A 27264-nucleotide genomic window follows, 5' to 3' on the forward strand; every position below is an offset into this window, starting at 1 on the left:
ATTAGATTGCATTAGCTTTAACTAGGTGTACTTAATGGCCTTTGAGTGAGTATTACTTTATCCATCATTACCTAAAATGTTGTATCATACAAACAAATGTGTGAGCTACAAATGGATTAAATTTAAATCTGTTCTCCCTTCGGTAAGCAATATTCAGAATATATAATGAAAAAATGCACACAAAGCTGTTTGTGTCCACATATTAATACAGTATGCACGCATATGAAGCCTTTAAATGTGTGTTACTGACATGGACATGCACACACCCACACAAACACACATACATACACACACATACACATACACATACAGTACAGATAGTAAGACTGAGAGAAATGGAAAGAGGAGAGGCTTAACATCCATTAATGCACTGCAGATGGGAGTTAATCCTCTTCTTCCTCATTGTGATTATTGCTTCTTGCAGGGCCTTGTTCTGACTCCCTTGCTCTCCTTCCTCTTTCCTATCCCTCCTCCTCCTAAGCCTCCCAAATAACTTCCCTGAATGCAGGTCAGGAGTTGTATAGAAATAATCCCTATTTACAAACCCCAAGGCAACAGTCGCCTCAATTCCTTCACTGTGACAAAAAGCGGATACAGACCCCCTGTAGTGATGTGCTGCTGCTGAGACAGATGCACACCCCATTAATGGGGGAGGAGCTCTGGTGTATACTCGCTGTAAATCAGTGTTATCAAGTAGAATGAGACCGTAAGCCATCAATCTTGGAACCCATCGGCTATCAGTCCGATGATGATTTAGCCTGTAGGGATAACGGCCAATATTTTGGTTGGTTCCAAATACTCCGAATACAAGTATATCCAGCTGCAGCCACAACCTGTATCTAAACAGCACACCCACTTTACTATATGGCACACCCACTTGGTTAGGTTTAGGCATAAGGAGGGGGATGGTTAGGGTTAGGGTTAGGGGTCGGGGGGCAGGGAGGCAGGGTGTTGTGTAACATGCCGTTAGGGTGACAACATTGGGTGGGTGTGTCATGTAGTAAAGTGGGTGTGTTGTGTAGGGTAAGGGTAAGTCTACAAGACCCTTCTCAGTGGATCAGGATAACGGATATCCAGGCCAAGACTTCCTCTTGCTGTTAACAGTCTGATTATGTCATCTGAACAGACAGTCCAGCCACATTTCGGCTAATCTTTATAAACAGGTATATGCATATGAATGCAGATAAATTAAAAAGGCAAATAAAAAGCGACAATAGCCGATTGGTTCCAAGATTGCATTTTGGATAATGTGTTCCGCCTCTTTTGCTCTCCACACAGACTGTTTATCTGCATGCAACCAAAGCCCACTCAAACGTGATTGGTCAATACTACTTGGATGACAAACAGGAACCAGAACACTTCTGGTACCAAAATCTGGTCCTGTTGCCTACAGATTCTGAATTTATATGCAGATATCTGTTTATAGAGATCAGTATTGTTTTGTGCCATCATGGCTAGAAAAAAAAAAGGTAATTGAAAAAAGCTGCATTATAGGAAGCATGGGACTAGCGGTTACTATGAATTTTCATATGTCATATTTCATATTTCATATTTCTTACAGCTCTGACACATTTATCGCCTGGTCAACTCACACTGATTCAAATAGAAAACAGTTAAATTGCAACTAATATTCATAGAAATCATTTCAGTGACCACAACTCATGTTGAGAATGGAGATATGATTATAGATCATATAATTGTAGAATTGAGTAGAGCTTGGCATGCTCCTCTTACCAGATTGTTGATGCCACCCAATGTGCGATTGGCATTGTAGAGTGAGTAGGTCAGCTGGTACACCCCATCGTTGGTCTCACTGTTTCCATAGAAACCAACTCCTACAGCAGAACTGTGAAAAGGATAGATTCAGATCAAATAAATAAATAAATCATCAGAATTAATTCCCTGTTTGGTTCAGCATGTTACTTTATTCATTATGGACTGCATAAGGTTGTTAGAGGACAAGAAAGACAAAGAAATGACAGATGGGACATTGAGGCTTTAGAGAAATATGTATCATTCTGGTAAAGACTGTATTGTTCTTTTATTGTTTTTTTCAATTTTAATCCTCTATATTATTACTATTATAAATGAACTAAGACTAAAACATGCTACTGCAACCCGAAACTATATTTTAAAAAATCATTAATACAAAAGACATCTTTGGTTAGAGACATAATAAGTTTAAAAAAAATTATTTATAGATTATGAGTCATTTTCATCTTGGTTTTGTATTTGCAAGATGTTTTCAATAAGACCAGGTTCTATTTAAAAACACCTTCCACCTTCTTGTTGCCATACGGGCTGGGGCTGATGTGTGAAATATGTCATTTCTATATTTGTCATATCTCATATAGCTCATCCTCTATATCCACCATTATCTCCATCTGTTTTGCTTATTCTTCACATTTTGGGATTCAAAGTTTAAAATACTAAACTTCTATTTTCAGCAGTATGTTTGAATTTCTTCTCCCACTCATAACTAAAACCACATCAGAATTCTGACATCTGAAATGTGTCCCAGTGGAATACATGAGATCCATATTTCACCCTTTCCTGCAGTCTGAGACTGTGCCCAAGCTTCTGTGAGGAGGATTAGTGTCTTAACCTTCACAGTCAGTGTAGCCCTACTGCTACAGTATCAGCCGACACTGATATGAACAATGACACAGTTTCATTATACTTGACTGCTGAGAGGTCATTCTACACAAAGGTCAGAGGTTAGTAACACTTTTGACTGCATTTAGGTGCAGTTTCCATAGGCAAGTGAGAACTCATCAATCGCATTTCAGACAGTAGATCAGAACAGTTTTCTTGTTTTCGGAATAACACACACACACACACAAAGGGGAAACTTAATTCTAGTTTACTTTTACAATGACCCATATGTGTGATATGTCACTGTGAATGCTTATGTGGATATGTGTGTATGCATGTGTGTGTGTGTGCATGTGGGTGGGTGTGTGTCTTTTTGTGTTCGCCAGCATCCTGTTGCTGCAACCTTGTAAGCATAATGAAAACCAATGCACCCTCCATTAAGCTAGTTCCCTGTGGTTATGATTTGGGGCACTTGGGGCATATCCTGTACAATACAGTATGAGCAAAAAAAAAAAAAAAAAAATTACAGTTACAGTAATCCTTTCGAGTTAAACTGAATGGATGTGGTTATAAACATGATTCTATTCAGCTAGTTAAAGGAAACTGAACAATATTGCTTCAAGCTTCCCAAAACATTTGTGTTGCAGTTGATCCAAGGTGGTTTGGACAAAGAGCTCTTCATTAACCCTGTAGCTTACGGGTCTAGAGAGTGACAGTTCAATTTTGCCACTGAAAACAAAAATTTGGCATTGAAAACAAAACCTGAACTGAAAAAGGAGACATTGGCTCATCATCAGATCAGTCTACATTAAATTTTGTTTTATTGTATTAAGTGTTTCCTGTCCTTGGAAATTTGTACTCCTGAGTCAAACTTGCCAAGTCCTCAACAAAACTACCTGACTGTACTGTGACAAAATAATCTCAGCTCAAAGCTCCACTAACGTTTTTTTTTTCTCACAAAAAATATCTCATTGACAGAGAGATGCAGTAAATTATGTTATTCAGTCTGTAATGTAATAAAAATCCAAACTTATGTAGCTTAATAAAATAAAACAAAATTTAATATAGACTGACTTTTCATTTTAATACATTTATATTTATTGAAATGTGATGATATCTGTACATATAGAGTTCCAGTGGCAGCTACGATTGTTAGATTTCATCTGTGAGCATGGCTGTGCAATATGACCAAAATCTCATATCCCAATATAGCACATATTATATCCTGATAATGACACATATCACGATATGAATAAATAGATTCTGGTCTAGTCTACACTCGTTATGTTACTGTAAGTACAATAAAAGCTTTGTGAGTAAAAGGTCAAGAAGAGTAATCCACGCAAAAGATAAACAGATTCCAAATGACTAAAAAATATTACTGTAAAGAGTTTGATTTGCAACACAACAAAATAAACGAATGAGTATAATATGAAATTATAGATGTTTTTCTATTGTCACATGATATATATCGTCATATCGCACAGTCCTATCCGTGAGACCAACATTTATCTTCCAAAAGGAATTATATCATATCAAAATGCTGTGGAGACATTAGAGCCAGTGGTAAATCACCAAAGAGCTACAATGATCAGTTCATTGGATCATTTTCTCCCTGGGATGACAGCGGATGTTGACTGGCCGATCATCTCAAGAGTCAAGGTGCTAGCAGCTGAGATGACTCTGGTCTCACCTGGCCAGTGGCTCCAAAACATCTCAGCAGATTTGCAAACAGTTGGGACATATTGGTAATCTACATGGTTACTTAAATATTAAATCTTAATAAAGTGACATATTAACAGTGCTAGAACAAAAATTACTACAGTCTGGCTCCAAATCTGCCATGATACCATCGCCCTTGGATATCTTAGTTGGACCGCAAGGCATACTGGGTAATGTTGGCCCAGCAAGAGCCCTCCCCTCTATGCTAAAATGGTGTCAGTGATGCTAAAAAAAAATTGACAGCGTGAAAAAAAAACTGTCACTGAAAAAAGACAGACATGAAGAAAAAATATAATATATATATATATATATATATATATATATATATATATATAGGGTATATATATATATATATACATACATATAAATAAGATAATAAGATTGTAATTTTTTAAGCCTGTATTTTATTTTTCAGTGAAACATTTTTGTAATTGTCAATACATTTCAGAGCCAATACAGCTTTTTCCAATACAAGTGTTTCATGGCCAGCGTTGCCTTTTTGAGTTCAGGCTGTTTTTTTCAATGCCAATTTACAATGCCAAAATTGCCAAAATTGAACACTGTCACTGTTGTAACTGTCACTGTTCTGGCCCTGTAGCAGTTTAGCCTCCAGGGAAGTGTTAGTGTTGGTGTGGTTGAGCAGGAGGCTGTCTGCATTAGCTTGAGGTGTTAAAAGAAACCAACATAATAAGCAATAGGACTAGTATATATTTGCAGTCCAGGATGCTCAGTATGGTGTATTTGCTACTGGATAACTTCACATAATGTGTGACAACTTGACAATTGTACCTTAGTATTCAAATCATGTTGTGATATGAACAAATGGCCACACTGGAGGAACAAATAATAACAAATAAATGCCTTGATGCTGTGGAGACCAGTGCATTGCTCCTATAATAAACTGTATCAGGGTTAACAGAGACTGACACAAGGAGGATGTTTTCTTTTTCAATATTAGATTTGTTTTCTATCTTTAACCTTGATTTACCTCATTCACTCTCCTGGGGTCAGAAATAATAATCTGGAGAGGTGCAGCAGCTCTTTTATCTTTTTTTTTTTTATTCAACTTCTACAGCACCACTGAAATGTAATTCATCTCCAATATCACAAAGAATTAAAAGTTGGACAAAGTGAATGGGGTACATGAAAGTACATCTCTATCCAATAAAAATCCCATGACCCATCAGAATAGAGGACAAAAACATTAGTGCCATATTATACAAGAATTTTCGTTTTATATGCATCTCTTTGTGTTTCTGCACAAGCCTTCATTGTTCCAGTCCAGCTTAAAAAAAACATCAGAAATATGTAACAAGAATAGCTGAAACTGCTACTACTCAAAGCTCCTATCAGTAGCAATGCCAGTCAATGGGCTCATAAGGTGAAACATGAAAAATGTCACCAGGAATGAATGACTTCACATTTTGTAACCACATCACAAAACTCTGTTATTAGCAAGTCAAATTAGAAGTAGGGCATAAAGGCAACAATACAACTGTCATTTTAAACCACAAAACTTAACCTGTAATGTAAAGAATGTCTCTTCAACCTCACATTAATATAAGACTAGATTATTTAATTGGATGCCATATGTGGTAGTTTATTTGTTGAAATTAATATATTATTGTCCGTTGGAACAGGCTTCTACAGAGAGAGAGATGAGAGGTCTGGAAAGGAAAGAGATAACAGAGCTGCTTTGCTAAACAGCATCATGCCCAGTCACTTAGCATTACAACAGGTCTAGTGTGCTGTAGCAGTGGCGTGTGTATGGACACAGAAAGCTAACAAAGTTAAAGCCCAACACTTGGATAAATGTCACAAGTTTAAGCGGATCTGTACACAAATTCAATCAAGCCTTTTCGGGGACTCACTTGTTCTCGTTCTCCTTCATTTCTGCCCAGATGATTCTTGTCAAAGTGTATGAAACCATAAGAAAAAAGTACCATTATGTTTAGGGATGTACTGTAGCTCTGTAAGTTTTGTGGTAGCTCCTTGCACATTAATGCTTGCATAAACTGGCAGTATTTCCCAAGTACTTACATAATTCAGCCTAGTTAGCAGTTAATGGTAAACAATGAAGCTAATTGCAATAGAGAATATATTGTAAAAGTATACTATTAAAATGTCAGTGCAAGGCTGCAGCATGATGGTTTGGTGGATCATCAAAATAGACCATCTAATTTGACAGAGGGGCAATCAGCTGTCAAAGTTTTGCTGGGTAAAGTCAGCTGGACATTCAGTTGAGGATTAGCAGGCTGATCGGGGCCCTGCTGGTGATGTGGTCTGTCAGAAATATGTCAGCTACACTAGTCTCATTTGTATTCTTCAGAAAAAAAGAGCTGTACCTCGGTAATGAGCAGGAAGTGGAGCTGCACATTAGCATCCTTTGTTATAGCCTACAAAACTGTACACTTTTGTGTCTAATCTGAGGAAACTAACAAATCTGACATATGCTTAAACTGTGTATGGTATAAACAACAGATGCCAAGTCATTTGACTCATATTAGCTTTGAGTGTAATTTATTTTGACATTTCGGTGCCTTGTTGAAGAAAACCTCCTCATGAATGTCTGGATCAGCTTTTTTTTAGTCTTTTCCCTTGTTTATGAAAAGTAGATTAGCATTATTTTCCCATTCAGACTCACCATATGATGAGACCTGTGATGACGGCAGCCCAGGTTACACAGCAGGTATCAGGTCGTTTGGCGTCATCATCCACGTCCTTGCGACAGCAACACAAGCAGACCAGGTAAACTGCCAGAACCAGCAGGCTCAGACCCAGACCCACTGCACCAATACATGCTAGAAAGATCAGAGACTGTAGCAGGAGAGTGGAGAGAGGAAGGCAAAAATACCATCGGTTAAAGTTAAGATGTCTTTTTATATTGAAAAACTTGTCTACCAAGGACAGACTATAGCTGCAAATACTCAGTGGTGGACTTTAGCATTCGGCAAGGTAGGCAACAGCCTGAGGCCCCCAACTTTAAGGGGGAAATACTTACAAAAGGTCCCAAAAGCACATTAAAAAAATATACGACTGAGACCGCTGTGCACCTCTCATGTTGATAGGGATGCTGAAACTCTTCCAGGTAACATGAAATTCAACACAACATCGAACAGTGAAACAGAGTTATCACAGAGCACATTTCCAAGGAAAACAAAGAGGAAAAGTAAAACAATCATTGTAAAACTCCAACAGTTGATCTGCTTTTCTGTTGCTCCCCCTGAAACAACTAGCAGGACCACAGTTACTAACATTTGGATGTCACATTGGCTCACTTGTTAGATGATGAGAGCACTGACCCTCTTCCCTCCCAAACCCTCAAAGAGAATTATGGTAATATAAGAAAAAGCTGCATTCTATGAAGAGTGTCAACTAGTAGCCTATTAGAAAAGAAAACTGCTTTCAGGACAGAGGGAGAGAGGAAGACAATGTGCAGCAACCTGTCAGTCCCAGTGATGGAAGTCCTGCATTTAAAGTTTTACTTGTGTTATGTTACATGTTACTTGTATTATTATTATTATTATTACCGACACATTACCTTATAAGTAACATTTGAATATTAATTTAAATATAATTCTAACTACCTTATATAGGCCTACTGCTGGGTAGTTTAACCTGTAATGATGCATCATATTTTATCAGTTCATATATTTTGTATCAAAAATCTTAATCAGCACATGTAGTGGAGTATAAATATAAAGTAGCATAAAATGAAAACATTCAAGTAAAGTAAAACTACCTAACTTGAGTAAATGAATGTAGTTACTTTTCACTGGCTGGTTCAGTGAGCAGTTCATGTCAGAGAAGCAGAGGAAAAACCCCATAAATGATTGTATCCATGGTAATCAGATACCTCCTTCATATCATATGGTGAAAAGTAACCAAGTAAATTTACTCAAGTATTATGCTTACAGTTATCAGGTACATGTAGCCTATTTTTACTTTAATATTTCCATTTTATACAACCCTATAGGCTACTTCTACTCCACTTCTACTAGGGTCAATCAGTTCCTTCTATTTTAGGGGGAAACACTGTAGTTGTCATTCTACTGCATTTATCTGACAGCTTATTATTATTTACTTTACAGATTAAGATTTTACACAACACATATCTGATGAACAAATAAAACATGATGCATTATTATAGATGAAACTATACAGCAGTATATAAAGCAGTTCAAATGCGCTCCACCTTGAACAGACGTTCAGTACATTGTGCTAATAATACTTCTGCACTTAAGTATATTTTGAATGCAGGACTTTTACTTTTAACAGAGTATTGTTAGTGTGGTATTAATAGTTTAAAGTTTTGAGTACTTTGTCTATCACCGCCAATACCAACATACAGAAAGGGTGAAAATAAGGCACGAAGGAGGCCCCATGACTGAGTTTGCTTAGGGCCCCCAAATCAATAAATCCACCCCTGCAAATAGTTTTCAAGAGGCACACGGCTGTTATGTGTGGTCTTGAGGTGTCAGATTGGGTGACTCGAACACCTGAAAGGTTGACAGCCTGAGTGAAAACAACTCACCATTATCAAACAACACTCAAATGTAAAGATAATTTGAAGTCAGTGGTTAGTGTGTAGCTACCTCATCCAATGATTATCATTGTCACTGCTGACTACTGCCTACAGCAAAGTGCATAGAAACTAAGACCTTGGTGGGTTTGGGTGCAAAGAGTAGCTGTACTTTTCTGCCAAGTAGCATAGCAGAAGTTGGACTGTGGCTAACAGGAAAACAGAAATGATCCAAGGCTGTGGGAGGGGAGCATCATGTGACACAACGGCTTTCATTCAGTCTTGTGATTTCTGAGTGTACAAAATATTTCAAGCCCAAGGGATGGAGTGAAACAGAAGAACACTGACGTAGGGAAAGGAGAAGTACTGTATTGAGGTAGTTTGTATATAGATACTCTTTAAATGAAACACTGTTTTAGACTATTTCATGATAAATCCCTATGGGCCTTCAGTGTTTGTTTTTTTCTCCAAAGTTATTTCTTTTATCTCTATAGCAAGTTAAGCGGTACACAATAGGCAATATGCTCCAAAACAGAGAAAAATACATAGTTTATTTGGCTCATATTATACTGAGGGGAATTTTTACATAGCACCATTTTTTCTTTACAGAAGCCACGAAAGACTATCTTATTGATCAAATTTGCTTGCGGTTTTCTGTAGCTTATTCTGCGCTGCAAAACTGTGTAAAGGCAGTAGACCCGTCAATTGATGCTTCTCTTTACAGCAGCATCATAAAACAAACCTCGCAACCATTTACAGACACAACACTTTCTGCATGGTCTCAGTATTGGAACCAAAAGATCCAAACAGGGGCAACCCATAGTGTTTATCATTACTAATGTAGGGACATTTATTTAGTGGGTTCAAACTCAACACATTGAGCTCTTAGTTAGTTTGAAGACAATCCAGAGAAAAGCATGACCTTGGTTTTACTTGCAAATGATTTGCTCTGTTCACAAGTTCAGAAAGTCTGGGTCTGGATGACAAAGCAGAGCTATTCCTATACTACAACATCTGTGACTGATTATTCCATTTGGATGACATTGAAACTGTGACTGAATTTAAATTACACCATTTTGCATATTCTAACAAAGTCCTTCATTGTTCAAACTCTGTTTCAAGTTTTGTCATGATGAGCCCAATTTCACCCTTAGTGTCACAAATTAGGTAGGTTAGGAATTAGTTTGTTAGTTAGTTAATTAGATCATCATACATTCAACCTGTGGACTGACAGCCTTAAAACAATGTCCAAGATGTATGAGAATTATGCCCAAATGAGCAATCTAAATGTAGCTGCATAAGAAAACTAATATATATGATGTGATGATATAACCTCAAAAACCAATTGTCTTGTGGGGACACTATTCATGAGGCAAGAGTCTCTGTGTGTAGCGTCTACAATGGTTTCAGCCCTGGTTAGATTTTCTGTCACTATAACTCAGTTCAGGCCCTTCATAGGCACAATGCTGCTAGTTCCACTCTCTCCCATCTAATTTTCCACTCCATTGTTTTGTAATTAGACATGCAGGCACTTCAATTTCGACTGTCTGCAACACCATAACAAGGCAAAGGATGCATGAGAGGGAGGTAGAAAGAGAGGCAGAAAACTGCTACAGCATCTTCAGTCACTGACCGGAAGGATCATTTATCTTCCCAAAAGGATGCTTGTAGAAAGTAGGCCTAAATATGGAGGCTTGTCTGATTAGATTAAAAAGTAAACAGCAAGCCTCAGAAAATGTGTCTATAGCTGTTCTGCAATTTCCTTTTTTTTTTCAAAAGGCAACAGATGTGTCAACACATCATATGAAGAACAGCAGTTATTTTCAGGCTTGAGAGGCTGTGTAAGTCCTACAGTTTAGCCTCTGTGACGCCAACATGGCACTTTTCACTCCTCACTGACTGGTGCTCAGCTGAGCCAGTGTAACACTGCTGGGATTCAATGACCCAGATGGACCTTGACACAAGAAGAGAAAGGTACAGTGGAGGACACAAGTCAGAACAGGGAGGTTCTTTCTAATGGATTCTGTACTCATAGATGACCTGGGGCAAAAGGAGCTTGTGGTGCCACATGGTTATGCACTTACACAAGCCCACATACTGCACACACACATACACACACACTCACTTATAAACTTGAGTTTATATTTCTTAGGGACTCAAAGGACTGTTGTTTTATTTTGCTAAAATATAATTAGCATGCAATGTTAGCCTCATACAGTAAAACAACATCTCAACAATTTTCTAAATTAGATTAGGAAACTAATTTCTGTTACACAACAACCTTAGAAAATGCTTTTATTTACTTTGAATAAGTCAAATACTGCACCGTGTTGATAGTTTGACTCATATGAACTCCATTAGTGATTTTTAATTAAATGTGTGTCTGTCAAACTGCTGTCGTGACCATGTGACTTTTTTGTATTGCAATGTAAACATCCATAATATGAAGGCAGCAATGAAGTGATGGACTCCTGATGGGAAACTATGGCAATAACTGAGTGTGAGCATCCAATATTTTTATTTTTTTATTTTTTTCCCATCATACAGTCTATTTTACCCATTATTACTCATAGTCAGTCCCCATCATGAAACATGACAGTTTGGAAAATTTGCATGGCATCAAATGGCCATGGTAATGTACCCAGGCGAAATTAAAACACATATTTTGAAAAAAAAAAAAAAAAAAGATATATTGACAATTGTAAAAGTGTTTCCTCTTTTTAGTCATGTACTGTATCACTGAATTTCACTTAAAAGACATCCAAGAACATGACAGGGCAAAAATCAGAACATCTTCTCCTACAGGAAATGTGTTATTTATGGTGTTAGGGTGCGAATCTAAAATGAATGAATGAATGATTTTTTTTTTCTATTTTATCTTTTTTTTATTTTATTTTTTTTTTAGTTTAGCTATGTAAACTACTGGAGACTGCATGAGTGTGTAATTACACAGTTGGGTGGATACACACAGTAGGATAAAACTGACTGTTAAAGAGTGATGAGGAATAAGGTTTGAAAAAAAAACTTTTTATATCTTTGAAAGCAGTGTGTACATATATTTATGTATACGTATATATACGGTACATACATGCATGCATACAATCAGTGCATAGTTGTTTACTACCTGGGATATTTCATAGGCATGGTAGTTAATACAGGTCATGTGTCATCATGTGAGAACTGCAGTTGTGTTCTTTGTCTCTGACATTAGGACCAACACTTGCATCACTGAACTGAGCTACACTCAACACAACTTTCTACAATTTTCCTCAATCTTTTTGTTAAACTTTACATTCAAATAGTTTGTTTTTTCCATTGCTTTCGTAAGTCGGCGGTCTACAACATCACTGACATTCTGGCGAGATTCTTTTGAAACTACGTGCGCTTTTACGCACAAGTATAGTTACCAACCTGCTGATAGCTCGCCTCCTCCGGTCTAAAAGTGTTGTCGCCCGTCTGGAAAAAGAAATTGAAATGAGGGAAATTGTGCAGCCAGTATGTCCACCACGGAGCAACGTAATCAAGCCTTGCAGTGGCCATCCCTGCTTGAAAAGTCCAGCGAACCACTGACGGCACGATTCCCTTTGAGACCTTGACACTTTAATAATCCCAGGTTTTGCGATAAGTAAAATAAAATAAAATAAACGCGACCTTAGTTGTTGTATTAATCAATGAACGTAGAATATTAAAGAGGAAGTTCTTCTTTTGCCATTAAACCTTCAGAGCAAGGTTCACCATTGTTATTTACCACTCCGGCTCCCATAGTTCTATGTAAACTGTTGAGTTGCGCAACTACTAAAATCATATACAGCTTCTAACGGGCCAAGCCAGAGAGAAGGGGTTGAGTGACGAAAGCTGCCTCCTTTAACAGAGAAGGCGTGACAACCACTTTTCAGTCAAGTGGGCCAGGCTACGACCTTAACTTAATAAAAGTAAACAATGAATGGCCCTGAACTGGGGAAAAAATATGAGGAAAACGTTCTTAACGAATTTGCAAACTGGAAAAATAAAATCAAACACATCATACATAGCTCTTTAAGGATGGCATTAGCCTGCCTACTTCTCCACATATCACTGTTTTTTTTCCTGGGGAAACTCTAAATCTTGATTGCAATATAAATAAGACAGAAAAATGAAAAAAATGTCTGGCCTCGATTTGTGGCTACTAGGTTTGGCATGCAGAGGCAAGGATACAGTATTCAGTGCACTATTTATGACTTCTGCTGTTAATGTCTGACCTCTTGTGGACAATGAGGCACACTGAGGTGAACAGTAATGAGCATGGTATGCTTTATCCATTGATACAATATGTAAGCTTCTGCTGTCTGATGACTTCTTTCAGAGGAGCGAGTTGCATTAACACCTGTATTGGAATCAATTCACTAACTGTAATAAATGTACAGGGACTTGCTCTGGTGGAGAAACACATTTCAACTCACTCATGTTGACACACACAGTGCAATCCAGTAAACTACTAAAGCACAGAAGGAAAAAAAAAGCATCACTGTGTGAATTCATGCACCATGGCATTCAGTGGCATTAGTGACTCTAACAGTGCATCATGAAAGAGAGGTACTGAGTAGGATGGAGTATGTGGAAAAAGGCTGGGAAAATTAAAAAGAAAAAAACCCAGCATGAAACAGCAATTAGCAGCATTAGAGGGGTTACAATCAGCTACTTATATGTCGAGCAAAGAGACGATTCCTGAGAAGAGCATGCTGATGGTGAAAGTTGACACTGTTGTTAATATGTTGCTATCATGATCTTGAAGTGTCTTTGAACAAGGCAGATGCACTTAATACTGTAAACTCTGGCATTATGGATGGCAACTGACAATGTAATGGAAAAGGAATGCTAATAAAATGTTTATCAAACAAAAGTCAATATGATAATACTATACATGTTTATAAGTAGGACTTTAACACAACAATATGCTATGCTTTCTTGTGGTCAAATTCCTGGAAATGGGAACATTTTAATGCCAGTATCTTGATCAAGCAAAGTCTACTTTAGCTGAGCATATAATGACAAAGCCAGTGATCAAGTCAGAAAATATACAGCTCCTGTGTGATGACATTGCATCTGGCTGTATATCGTACAGTAGGTCCATTTTATTTGTTAAAATTTAAAAAAAAAAAAAAAAAAGATTCCTCCAGAACTTCAGAATTAACTGTACAAATGGGTTCTATCTTTTGTTTAACCACATTGAGATTCTAAATCTTATTTACAACAGAGACCTGGTCAAGACAGCAGATTCAGTACATAATTACAGAGAGACTATCATAATATGTAAGATGTAAACAGCAAGCCTTAAGAAATCAACAAAATGAAATAAAAGTCCATTGGCAGAAAGGAGTCCATTGGCAGATAAAAGGAAATATGAAAATATGTCATATGCATATTGCCCTGAGGAAGAGTTGTTTTATCTACGTGGAGTACAGAGCGGTTTACTTGCAAGCTAAACCATCTTTATATCATATGGCTACAGCTGTAATTATTTAGATGCTTTGATGCACCTCCACGGCCGAAGAGCCTAGAGTGTGTGCTCTGAGTCTGAATACTCTGAGTAAGTGACACTTGAAATACACTGTATGAATATGAATTCTGACTGTGCTCTGCATTTACAAACAGTTGGATTTGGTGCCAGAAAACTCTCCGGTGATTGCAGTGCCAATCATTTTCAGCGTTTGAACTGAGGGACCAATGTGAAAAAAGGAGTGGCATGAATAAAAGCACCTCTGTCTGTGTCTCTTTAATTTAGACTACATGTATCAAGCCTCACTGCCTGCTGTCAATTTATTCTTGTTATCTCAGTGCAGACACAACATGTCATAGCCACAAATCACACTGATGCCAGTTTGAGCTTGCACCCTAAGGAGTGAGGCCACAAAACCCTCTAAAGGCCTGCTTTCTAATGTTGTTCATTTTCTGAGTCTTCTTAATCAAACTCAACTACAATTTAGTAAAATATGTGTCTAAAATATTGTACCAACACTACTGAGGTTTGGCTCCAGTAGAGGATTTATTATGAATTTATGTAGCTATGGCAACTTAAAGTGCTACAAATAAAAGCAACCACAAAATGTAAAATGGTCAAATGGTCATTGAACACTTCCATTCACAGACAATGAAGTTAAACCATTAGGTGGCAGCCCAACACTTTTATGTCTGACTGAGAACCTCAGCTTCTACATTGTCCACTGGTGTCCTCTGGTTGTGTATATGAGAAGAAGAAAATCTCAACCCATCATTGTACAGAAATACATAATACTATCCATAAAGTTAGACCTAATCTAAATGAACTGTGTCTTACAGATCAGATCCACTGCTCTTTTGGGCCTTTCATCAAAAGGAGTCTTAGAAGAACAAAAAGATCATTAAAAATAGAAATAAAAAAAGGTATAAATAAATAAAAAGTTTATACATAATGAGGATTCTCGGTGAATATTAAAATCACCGGCCGATATTGTCCATAAAGGTCAGCCGTTTGGGCACTGACATTACAGGAAATACATATCACAGAAGGCTTTGAAGTCAAATAACTTACTCTGCTCTGTAAAACTAAAAGTGAGTAGTGAAGGAATAAAGTCATATAATATTCCAATAACTTTATTCTAATGTTGTACAGAACACAGCAACCTACTGAAATTCAAATCGTGGGTCAAGTATTCCTTTAGGAGCAGGTGATACTCCAACCTTGACTTCTGTGAGCGGCCACGTTTACCCTGGAGCTGACTGGCACTGCCTTGAGAATAATGTCACACCCCTGAGTTGAATTACAGAAAAGTAAAATTCGACTTTCCAATAAACCTGCTTTTTTATGAAACCTTTCAAGATACCCAATGTATAGCATAAAAAATGTATGAGATGCCTTGACACTTCCAGGCACAACTTGGCTGTGTGCAGTGGTTTGCAGAGGCTATTTCTATGGAAAAGAAAGAAAGAAAAAAAAAAACACTCTACAGAGTCCTTGTAGTTATATAGTTGTTTCTTCTTCCTCATCATGTGCCCAAGTGTCCTCAACAAGCGCTGAATTTACCTCCTGATTGACTGTCTCCATAACAATCACAGGGATGATTGGTTCATTTAAAAGTGTTTTGAAGAGACTCATGTCCTATCTTCTGCTTCCTTTACGGCTACTTCCAAGCCATAACAGTTACTGCTCAGTGGAATGTGGATATGTGTTGTATTGGACTTTTCCTCCTTCATGGTTATTGCTTTTTTGGATTTGTGACTCAAATCCGCTTGCTCTATTTTGAGTGATTTATACATATGAATGAAGATTTATGCCGGAGAGCTCAATGTGCCGGTATTATCCAATCAAACTGGGTTGCTCAGTGGCTCCTGAGATTGCATTAAAGTGTAATATCAATGCAGCAATCCTTGGGATATTGCCACTTTGAAATATACCCAGGGTCCCTCCGATGCTATAGCCGCATGTTATGATCAAGGAGATTTGTCTATTTTTAGGTAATGTTTCATGTAGGAGATTGCTTTGTTAAATTAATGAAAAGTTGCCTACGATGTTTAATTTATTTTATGAGTGATTGGATAGAGACAAGAATGAAATGTCAGAGCAATGCAGGTGACCTAGAAATAAATAAATAAAAGCATGGGGAATAACTACAATCTGTCTCTGTCTGTACTGTAAATTAAATAGAGCAGAGACTCTAGAAATCATTTCTGTAGGAGTCTCCACATTGCAAAACCAAAATTTAAACTAATGTTCCAATGGCTTGCAAAATTGCAGTTATTATTTGTTGACATGGACAACTATCTCCAAATTCTACTAAAATGACAGAAGCTTAGCAAGCAGTCTATGTGTAGACACTCTATTGACCCTGAATGTAAACATTTCTGTACCCTCAGAGCATTAGAAGGCTTAACTTTCAGGAAGAGAAGAGTAGACTTTTCACTATTGTTCCATCACAAACTATACAGTTAATAAAGGCTTTTCAGTTTCTTTTTTTTCAAATATTTATTTTAGTTTTCATAACAGGGTTATACATTCAAGAGCCTTTACAGTTTGTTGTTCAGATAAACTCATGTGACAAACATTGCTTCCATGAAATTGTTATGAGTAATTATACATTGATTTTAGATTAAGAATAATAGTGCTTTTGTAGTAACAATATTAATTCAGTGCACTTAATATCCTAACAATTTCTAATTATGTCAAGCAGACTGATAATTGATAAGAGTAGTGAAGAGGAAAAACTGCAAGGTGAAAAAGGCAAACTATCGGCTACCCCTCCGATGGGGTATGCTAATTCCCTGTAAAACTGTTAAAAGGATTAGACTTTCTATTATGAAGGATGCTTTGAACTTCTAATGTCACTTCAGATACTACATGACAAACAGCTTAGGACAGTCAAGGCACACAGAGCACAGACATTCAAAAAGATAATTAAAAATAGAAATAGTAATATGCAAAAATAAATAAAAAGTTTATACACAATAAGGATATTTGGTGAATATTAATATCCTTGGCCAATATTGTACATAAAGGTTTTAATTGTATGCCAAACTTTTACAAATGACATTGGCTTTTTGTTTAAATAATGTCTCAACTCTTCTGAGTGTAATACATTGCTCAGTTCCCTAAGCCATATTTCAAAGGTGGGCACAGGCTCCTCTTTCCAATTCTGAAGTGTAGCATTTTTCACTAATACCATACATAATGAAACTGCCTGAGATTGGCATTTACTGGCCTTATTCGATGCGGCACCCAAAATGTCTATCAATGGATCTGGCTTCATCATGGCAGCATAAGCCTCTGACAAAAATTCAAATATATTCTTCCAAAATGGCTGAATTTTTGAGCATGATCATAGAGAGTTGAACAAAGTGCCCTCATATATCTTACATTTATTACAGGTCCTGTAGGAGATACATTACCTAAGAGTATATCTCATCTAACATTTATAGAGCATTTATTAATATTGCCAAGACACTCCACCCAGACTGCTATATTTATTTGTGAACAAAGTTTATTTCTGAATGTTTTGTTAATACAACTTTGACAAATCACTGTATAAACACATTTGGGCTGATAAACACCCATCTCTCCCCCACCCATGATAACATTCAGAGGGTATACAACTTCAACTATGCAAGGAAAATAAAAAAATAAATAAAAAGATAAACTTAAATATACAAATAATGTAAGATAATCATAGTTAAAACAGTAGAACAGCACACCCTATTATCTAGGGCACTGATGTGCATAGAAACAAGCGCGAGTTGGAAGCAGAAAAATGTGAACACTAAGACATATCAGGGGTCTTTCCAATGCTTCATTTCCAACGTTCCCAGTTACATACATATATACCAAAGACTTTATTCAGCCATAAAGTTATTGGAGGGTAAAGCATCAACATGACTAAGAAAAGGTTACCATATCAATATAAACTTGTCAGCTGACCCCCAGTATAACTAATTGTAATTGGCTTGGTTCTGCTTGCAATGGTCACACATGGGGTCTATATTGGATGTGAATTGGGATGGTTTAACATTGGCCCAGTTCAGCTGGTGGAAAATTTTAAACTGCATAACAGCATGTTTCATACATATTGAAAATGAATATATTCCCCCATCATCTTTGACTAAAATGGATTCTGAAATATCTATACCCAGATCCCCCTCCCACTCGCCTTTAAGGGAGTTAAGACTTCATATTTTTCTCTTTAATAAAGAGTATATGTCACCTATCTTTCCCTTTCTGGATGATGTGATGTCATTGATTGGGAGTGTGTCTGGGGGCTGTGAAGTGAATTGAGTAATATTTGAAGATATGAAGCTGCAAATTTGTAAGTATTTGAAGAAGTATGACCTGGAGTTATTGAATTTCTGAACAATCTGCTCAAAAGAGGCAAGTAAGCCATTTATGGACATGGCTTTAAATGAACGTGACCATGATTCAGTCAAACTCTGAATACAGCATCTGTCAAATGGCAGGAAAGCATGGTTCTTTACAATAGGAGCGAGTTTTGAGAATTTACAGACCTCAAGGATTGTCTGAATTGTTTCCATGTTTTTAAAGAATGAATCACAACTGGGTTAGGAGTACATTTGGTAATAGGCTCTGAATATGGCACACTAGAGCATAATAAGGTGAATAATGAGGTGTTCTCGCAAGAGTCTCTCTCTAGAATTTAGTCGGGTACATCTGTTACTTCATTTCTTTCCATTCAATAGGAAATCATTTTGATGTTTGCTGCCCAGTAGTAGAAATGAAAGTTTGGCAGTCCAAGTCCTCCCTGCTGATGAGGTCTCTGTAGTATAGCTTTGTGTATACGTAGGTTCTTTTTTACTCCAAATTAAGGAAGAAAGTTTTCTATCTAGGGAAATGAAGAATGTTTTAGTTAAAAAGACTGGTATACACTGAAACATATAAAGAAGCTCGGGCAATATGTTCATCTTTATAGTGTTAATTCTACCTGCCAGAGATAAGGATAACAGATCCCAACGTTCAATATCCTCCTTGAAATTTGCTGAAAAAAGGTCTTTAAATTTGTATGTGACCCAGACACAAGATAGTTTATTTTGTCCATGAGCACTCTAAACGGCACCATCCGAACAAGTGTGGATTCTCTTGCTGCCAAATTTATGGACATCACTTTCACTTTTTTGCGTGTTTACTTTACAGCCAGAAATTTTGATGAATTCACTTAAGAGATTAAGAACTACAGGAAGAAATGAGGAAGTTTCAGAAAGATAGAGTAACATGTCATCTGGATATAGGGAGACTTTATGTTCCTCCCCTGCCCTTGTAATACCTTTAATATCTTTGTTGCTATGTTAGCTATAGCTAAAGCTATAGCTAAAGCTATAGCTAACATTCAATTGTGATCGCAAAAAGGAGGGGAGACAGTGGCAACCCCTGTCTTTTCCCTCCTGTTCGTAAAAAAGAAGTCCTGCTGCCATTGGCAAACTGTATAAAATTTAAATCCATGATAAAAAATTTGGCCCAAATCCAAATCTCTCAAGGGTATGAAATAAATAGTCCCACTCCACCTGATCAAAGGCCCTTTTCAGCATCTAGAGATATAGCCACTTCCATTTTTTTTTCTTTTTGGTGGAGAGGGACCATAAATGATGTTATATAGGCACCCAATGTTGACAGAGCGTTGTTGATTTTTTATGAAGCCTGTCTGGTCTGGTGAGATTATGGTTTGAGGGACTGTTTCAAGACAGTGAGCATCATTTTTGCAGAGATTTTGCTCCTTACATTGAGTAGAGAGATAGGACAATAGGAGCAACATTCCTGTTGATGTTTGCCTTTTTTCAGAATAAGTGATATGGTTGCTTGTTGTAGTGTTTCAGGCAGAGAGCCAGTTTAAAATGAGAGCCAACTGATTTGAAAATTTCTTAAAGAATTCTGTTGGATCCCCGTCTGAGCCAGGAGATTTTCCACACTGCATACTCCTAATGGCCATCTCAATTTCTCCAATTGAAAATGGAGACTCTAGCTTGGCTGCTGTAACAGGGTTTATGTGAGGGACCTCAATGTTTTGAAGAAATGATTTAATTAAGCGATCATCCTTCAGCGATTCAGATGTATATAAGTTACGATAACTCCTCATAAAATGTGAGTTAATGGCAGAGTGATGTAGACCATACCAGTTTCATCCCAGATCTCAGGGATCACCTGACTGGCTGCTTTTTGATGAAATTGGTGTGCAAGGATCCTCCCCATTTTATCACCATGCTCATAGTATGCATGGAAAGACCTAATCAAGAGGTTTCCAGCTTTTTGTGGGGTTCATAGGTCAAATTCTTTTTGGAGGAGTGGGCGTTCTTTAATGTCATAAACTGACAGGGATGTTGCTAATTGTTAATCAAGGTTACCAATCTTATTCATCAATTCATTAACACGATTATTTCAGTATTTTTTTGTAACTATGCATTGTAAGAAATAATATGGCTCCTTAAATATGCTTTAACTGCTTCCCATACTGTTGATGATGATATATTTGGTGTCTGATTCATTTCTAGAAAGAGATCAATCTGTGATGAGATAAAATCTGAACATTTTTTTATCTAAAAGAGTCGCCAAGGTCTATGAGCAGGTTTTGTGATCCACTTTTTGAAAAAGGAATGATGGCATTAAATAGTTAACATCTCTCCTACTAATTTAAAAGAAGATTAATGTTCGGATTAAATACAGAACAATTTTATTAGCTAAGCTAAACTGTCAGTGTCATTTTTGGTCCCTCTTTAACCCTCATCTTACCAACATATTTAACTTTCAAGGACTACCCCAAGTATAATAATAATATACTAGAATAAACTACTGTAAGAATCAACCGACATAGCAAAATTTATTTATAAACGTATTTCTTCTTTAAACATTATTAGTTATATAATTAATGTCATCTGAAAAAAAAAACAGATTATTGTTATTTTAGGAAAGTTACAGTGAATTTGCATATTGTGTAAAACGAAAATTTGTTGTTGACAGAGCACATGAGGAAATCTGTGTCTGCTGCATCTGTGTCCGTCTCCTTCAAGATGACTGACAGAGAGCCCCTACCCCAGCAATAGTGTGTGATACTTTAAAATTAGGACCCATGGCAAACATGAACTCAGTAAATAGTTCCATCTATTAAAACTGCATAGGCAGAATTGGGTGCTTTTGACTGGGATCCCCCAGGACCCCAGTACACTGGTAATTTTAAAAAGCACTAATTAAAACAGAAACAGAGAACAATATGAAGTCATTAGGGACAAATTGAATGACAAAGTCATAAAAAAATGAGAACCTGTGAGATATGACAAAATGTATACCTTTGGGGTCTGTGGGTACACCAGTCAGTAGGATTAGGGTTAAAAAGGACCCAAATTCAATTTGAGACATTTTCACACAATCACAAATTAGCTAACACCTACCTAATGCCTGAAATGTAAATATAATATAATATAATATAATATAATAATATATATCAACTAACTGATGTTAATTTGGTTCAGTGAAGTCATTTTCAACTCTGTGATATTTGAAATGTTTAAACTGTAAATATTAACCACTTCAGATTCTCCACCGTTCACCGACTCCACTACTGCTGCTACTCTTAGGCTGCAGCTAGTCGACAGTTCATTGCACAGTTTGAAGTTGAGGGTTGCTAGGTAATCAAGTTGAGTATCCTCCAACCATCTTTTCACTTTTTCTCATAATAACTCACTTTTTTATAGAAAACACACAAACCTGGAAACTCTGCACAGGGGTTACCGTTAACATTATGTGGAGTTAAAATGGCAAGATGGTTCTAGGTTCTAGGACAATTCAGCAACACCTTTACATTGGTAAGGGACATGTCCCCATCATCCATACCTAAATCTGCACCCATGGCTGATTTTCCTGAAGGAAAGCAATATCTACCTTTAAGTGATACAAATGTGGCAGGACTCTCCTATGTTTCACAGAATGGTTCATCCCCTTACCATTCCAGCTCACAAATGAAATTGGGCATGCAGCCATCCCTCCTGTAGTCACACTTTGTGCCATGACCAGAGATAATGAGTATATCTAGAGACAAATAATAATTTGCATGTTAGGCCTGTCGTTAAAAAAAAAAGAAAATACAAATTATGACATAAAACAAATTTAAGAATAAACCTGAATACAAAAACACCTTAAAGTCCCTCATTTCCTCTCCCTTATTACCCGTCCTATCTAGGTTGAACCCTCTCCCCAATGTAACAATATCCACACAATGTGCTTATGCTAGGGAAACTACTAAGCTAAGAGCTAAAGTCGACACAACATGAAAACTTTTAGACATGTATATCAATATCACCCTTTTCAATAAGGTTTTATCTAACTTAATCTAACCTTCCATTATTTTTATCTGAACTCACATGAAGAATTTAGAGACTACTGCAAAATAAAAATAATGTAGAATGTAAATGATGTACAGACAGGCTGGTTTAAGATTATGTCAAGTCAGTTTGAATAGATACAGTCAGAAATAACCTCCTCCTTCCATGAGGGGTAGACATTAATGGGCAGCTGTCTCTTTCCCATTCTTCTCTAATCTTGTTTGTGCTTATATTGTCTGTCTTTGCCATTGTGGTATAATAAAAGGAGATCACTCCTCGATCCATTGGGTTGTGTTGGTTTATACATTCGATGGTTGAGTGAATACTGATCTCAGAATCATGGAGGTGTATCCCTGTGAAATCCCTGATTTGTAGATACCTGAAGATATCAGAGGAATGTATGTCATACTTCTGTTTAATTTGAGTAAATGACCCAAAGATGTTGTCAATATATAAATCCTTGACTAGACCTCTCTGTTTCCATTGAATGAAAACCCTGTCTTGTAGACCAGGAAGAAATGTATGGTTATTACATCGGGCTGTTCAAGTAGGTATCACGAACCTTAAGGTACAATTTGATCTGTTTCCATATTTTAAGTGTGTTGAAAATGACAATATTTCCATTGTATATAGTTGTGTCTTTTTCAGATGGGCCATTGTGCAGTACACTTAGGGATGTTCCTTTGCATGAGGCCTGTTCTAACCAGATCCATTCTGGGGTCTCATTATCATTGTCTAAGATTGTTTCTCTCCACCAAGCTATTATGAAAATTGGCTGTCCAATTGTGTCTTCTGAAGTTGGGGAGCCTAAATCCTCCCTCTGATTTTGACTTAGCTAAGTATTTTTTTAACAATTCTCACTGACTTATAGTTCCACAAGAATGGGACAACTGCTGAATTTAGTTTCTCAAAAAAATAATAGTATGAAGGATGGAATTGATTGGAATAGATAAAAGAACCGTGGAAGTGTTACCATGTTGATTGCATTAATCCTCCCTGCCATGGACAAGGATAGCGTCTTCCAGAGTTCAATATTATTTTTAAGTTCAGCCAATTTCTTATGCCAGTTTGTCTGTAGCAATACTGCAGGTTTTCTTGTAATAATGATTCCCAAATATTTAATAGAACTGTGGGCTATTTTGAATTTAGCAGAGTTTAAAAAATGTTGGTCTATGTCTGTAGTGAGAGACATCAATATGCTTTTCTTCCAGTTTATTTTAAACCCAGAAAATGCACCAAAAGTTTCCAGATGGTTCAGTAGAGGTGGAATTTATGTCTCTGGTTTGGCTCTATATAAATTACATTGTCAGTATATAGCGAGATGTGTTGGGGTCGACCTTCAATAATGATGGGGGTGACCTCAGTGTGTGTTTGTCTTATGCTGGTGGCAAGTGGTTCCATGGCTATTGCAAATACATATGGGGATGGGGGCGTCTCTGCCTGGTCCCACAGTGCGACATAAATGGAGCTGATAAGGTCTGATTTGTAATGACTGAAGCCTCTGGTTTTGCATATAAATTTTAATATATCTTGTAAAATTTCCTCCAAATCCAAACTTTTTAAGGGTTGCAAACATATATGCCTGTGCATCGAGTGAAATCAGGCATGCTTCTGTGTCCTGTTCCTTATATATTATGTTAAAGAGTTGTCTCAAGTTAGATTGTATGCATCTGTTTGGCATGAATCTAGTTTGATCCTTGTGTATGATTGAACATATATGCTTTTTCAGTCTTCTCATTATTTTGTTTTTTAATTTGTTTCTGACAAGGAGACTGCCTTTAACATCCCCCACTAAGATAAAATTCTTGTTCAGTGTGCAAATGCTTGGGGCCCAAATGAAACCTTTAGTGTGCAAAGCATTCAGCGTAGTCCCCCGGAGAGCTTTCCCTTCAGTGACTTACCCATGTTGACTGTCTATTCTCTTCTCTTGGTTTTTCAACTCTGTGTGTGGTTAGGCATTTAAGATGAGAAGCTCAGATGTTGGTGTTATGTGAGTATAAGACAGCAACTCTGATGTCATGATTATACTATTATTTTATACAACTGCCCAGTGCTATAAGGGCTATTTCATGCAGTAATGATTTTTGTGAGGAGAAAAACTAAACTGACATTGGCACATTTGTCCTTTTTTTATTCCCCTGCAGGAAAATGGCTTTCTTAGCCTGTAATTTATCCAATTACGGATTTACAGCAGTGCAAAGTGGACCATATGATACAGCCTAAGTCTATTTTTCAGCCTTTGGAGCAAATCCAATCATTCCAAATGGTTGCTGATGGTAATAATTGCAACAGCATTGCATTGATCTAGTGGGTCCATGGAGTGGAAACAAACAAAACACACAAAGAAAAGCAGAGGGTGCTCCTTGTGTGCAATAATATTTGGTTTGTTTATCTGGCCTTTGTGAAGATGTAATAGTGATGCATTAAGATAAAGTACAGGATTTAGGTTTTATTGTCTGCTAGTGAAGAAAACATCCCCACCGATGCCCCCAGTTCCTTTAGTCAATCTTTGAATGTTGTTAAGGTAAAGTATTATTGTTCTTTCTAAAATCAAACAAAGTTGCAAGAGTGACAGAAAATGCTACAGATGGCTCCAGTACAGAAGATATTCACTATCCCATACAGTAAATGTAAAAGTCTGATCTCACAGAAAGTTCCCTACCTTTGTAAGCACTGCCTATGCATAACACAATTATTTGCTTATTAAGTCGATATGCTATAAGATTATGGCAACGCAACAATACCAAAATTAAGACTATGGTTTACAAATCATAAGTAGTTGATCAATGAAAAAGTAAGCATAAACAGCAAAACAGAAGCCAAGAGGAACTAGCAGAGCTACACTCACACATGAAATGCTCTATTTACTGCAAATAGGTTATCTAACATACTCTTATTTTAACATTGTTTTATTTTATTAAATCACATGTTTAATTACTTTCATTCATATATTATATAGCTATATGTTTGGCCAAATTGGATCCTGATTCTTTTTCAGTGCCTAATTTTGCTATAACACTTGCTGATACCTTTGCTGCTGTTACTAAAGTAGTTTTGCATGAGCAAGCTCACCTGCCAACAGGCTGATTATGTCACATCAAGACAGCTTTGCAGAGAAATAGGTGTGTGTGCGCCACGCTCCCTGCTGCTGTGCTGCATCAGCTAGGTCAGCCATCATATCAGCAGTTGGTCTCTAACACACTTTAAATCCAAAGTGGACATAGTGTTCATGTACTTGGCAACATCAGACGGATATGAGCTAGGCTACAAAGGCTTTTGGCTGTTTTATTGCTCTCCAGCAGATCTGCTTGTTGCAATGTGTTGCTGGCTGCTGATTTCTGCTGTTGTCTACCTGACGTATTAATTGTGAATTACGTTCTTGTATTGGCTGAGTTTATATTTATTTTGGTTGTTCTTTGACATGTGCATGTGCATGCATTGTAACACATTTCCTGTATGTGTTCTTGCCAGTTCTGGGGGGATTCCTACAGCATTTTTTGCAAAATGATGTCTCCTGTGGAGAGTATAATATTGTATGTTTGGCTTTAGGAATGTGTCCCCTTGCACACAGCCCATATTCCCTCTAATACTGTCTTCATAGTTACTGTGGCTTTTGTCATTATTGGATAAGTAGTCACATTCACCTCTTCTCTCCACACTGAATTACACATTCAGAAAAAGCTTTAGAGAAATATTTCAATTCAAAGCCATTTGTGACAGCTTGCTTTACTGTTCTTCCTATCATAATTACATCTTAACTGCTGAGCTCCTGTTCTACAGTTAATGCTGCTGCTACTCTCGGCCAAACCTTAAGCTCATAGCCATGAACTGATGGTCATCTGCTGCTTATCAATGCTACATAACATTTCATAAGGAGAGATTATCCAAGCTTCATGCAATGAATTCTTGTGAGTGTAATATGCTTAAGTTAATAATTATCTGCAGCATAGCTGATGTGTCTTAGCCTGATGCTGCATAACAAGTGAGTTGCAGGGTTTAGATTTATCTATCATAATTCATTACACATTCTGTACTTGTTAGGTAACTACTCAGGAGTTTGTGTCCCAAAATGACTTCATACAGGAGCGCTATCTTTCTTGTGTCGAGGCTTTAATGTGTGTGTATGTGTGTGTGTGTGTGTGTGTGTGTATGTGTGTATGTGTGTGTGTGTGTGTGTGTGTGGTTTATTTTAAGAGGTTTCTGAGAAACACATTCTCATAGCAGCTTGTTGAGGTGTGTCGAACACAGTGGTGTGCTAATAGAATAGAGAGTGAAATTGCCACTCAAATGAATGAAGTACAGTGAGAATCCTGGTAGAAGCTGTCCTTGTTGACGCTGAAGATGAGTCCTCCTCTAAGAAGTAACTGAGCCAACTTCATGCAAGGCTAACTTGAGAGGGATATCGCAGATAATGATATTCTCTTTCTGTCAATGACACCTCTCAGCCTCAGATGATTCATACTAACTAATATCTTTTCAGAATAGGCAAAATCACAGAGATCCATTTGGTTGGCGACTTTCCCAATGTCCATTATTGAATAAGGAAGAGTGCTCATGTGTACACTTGAATGCAAAACTAGACAAGGGGACAAATGAGAGCATTT

At 37.1% G+C, this 27264-nt stretch overlaps 1 protein-coding gene across 2 annotated transcripts in view; it reads right to left on the minus strand.

Annotated features, from left to right (window-relative positions):
- ttyh2l (tweety homolog 2, like) overlaps nucleotides 1-12623 on the minus strand; it is a 32645-nt gene extending 20022 nt beyond the window's left edge. For both annotated transcript variants that reach the window (XM_044330154.1, XM_044330153.1), the window contains exons 1-3: nucleotides 12251-12623; nucleotides 6962-7134; nucleotides 1735-1846 (exon numbers count right to left, since the gene is read on the minus strand). In XM_044330154.1, the coding sequence (XP_044186089.1) occupies nucleotides 1735-1846; nucleotides 6962-7134; nucleotides 12251-12379 (414 nt within the window). In that variant the 5' untranslated portion in view covers nucleotides 12380-12623. The remainder of the gene's footprint in view (nucleotides 1-1734; nucleotides 1847-6961; nucleotides 7135-12250) is intronic.
- Nucleotides 12624-27264: the final 14641 nt, after the last annotated feature.

Source organism: Thunnus albacares, chromosome 17 (assembly GCF_914725855.1).
Source record: "Thunnus albacares chromosome 17, fThuAlb1.1, whole genome shotgun sequence".
NCBI classification, from domain to species: domain Eukaryota; kingdom Metazoa; phylum Chordata; class Actinopteri; order Scombriformes; family Scombridae; genus Thunnus; species Thunnus albacares.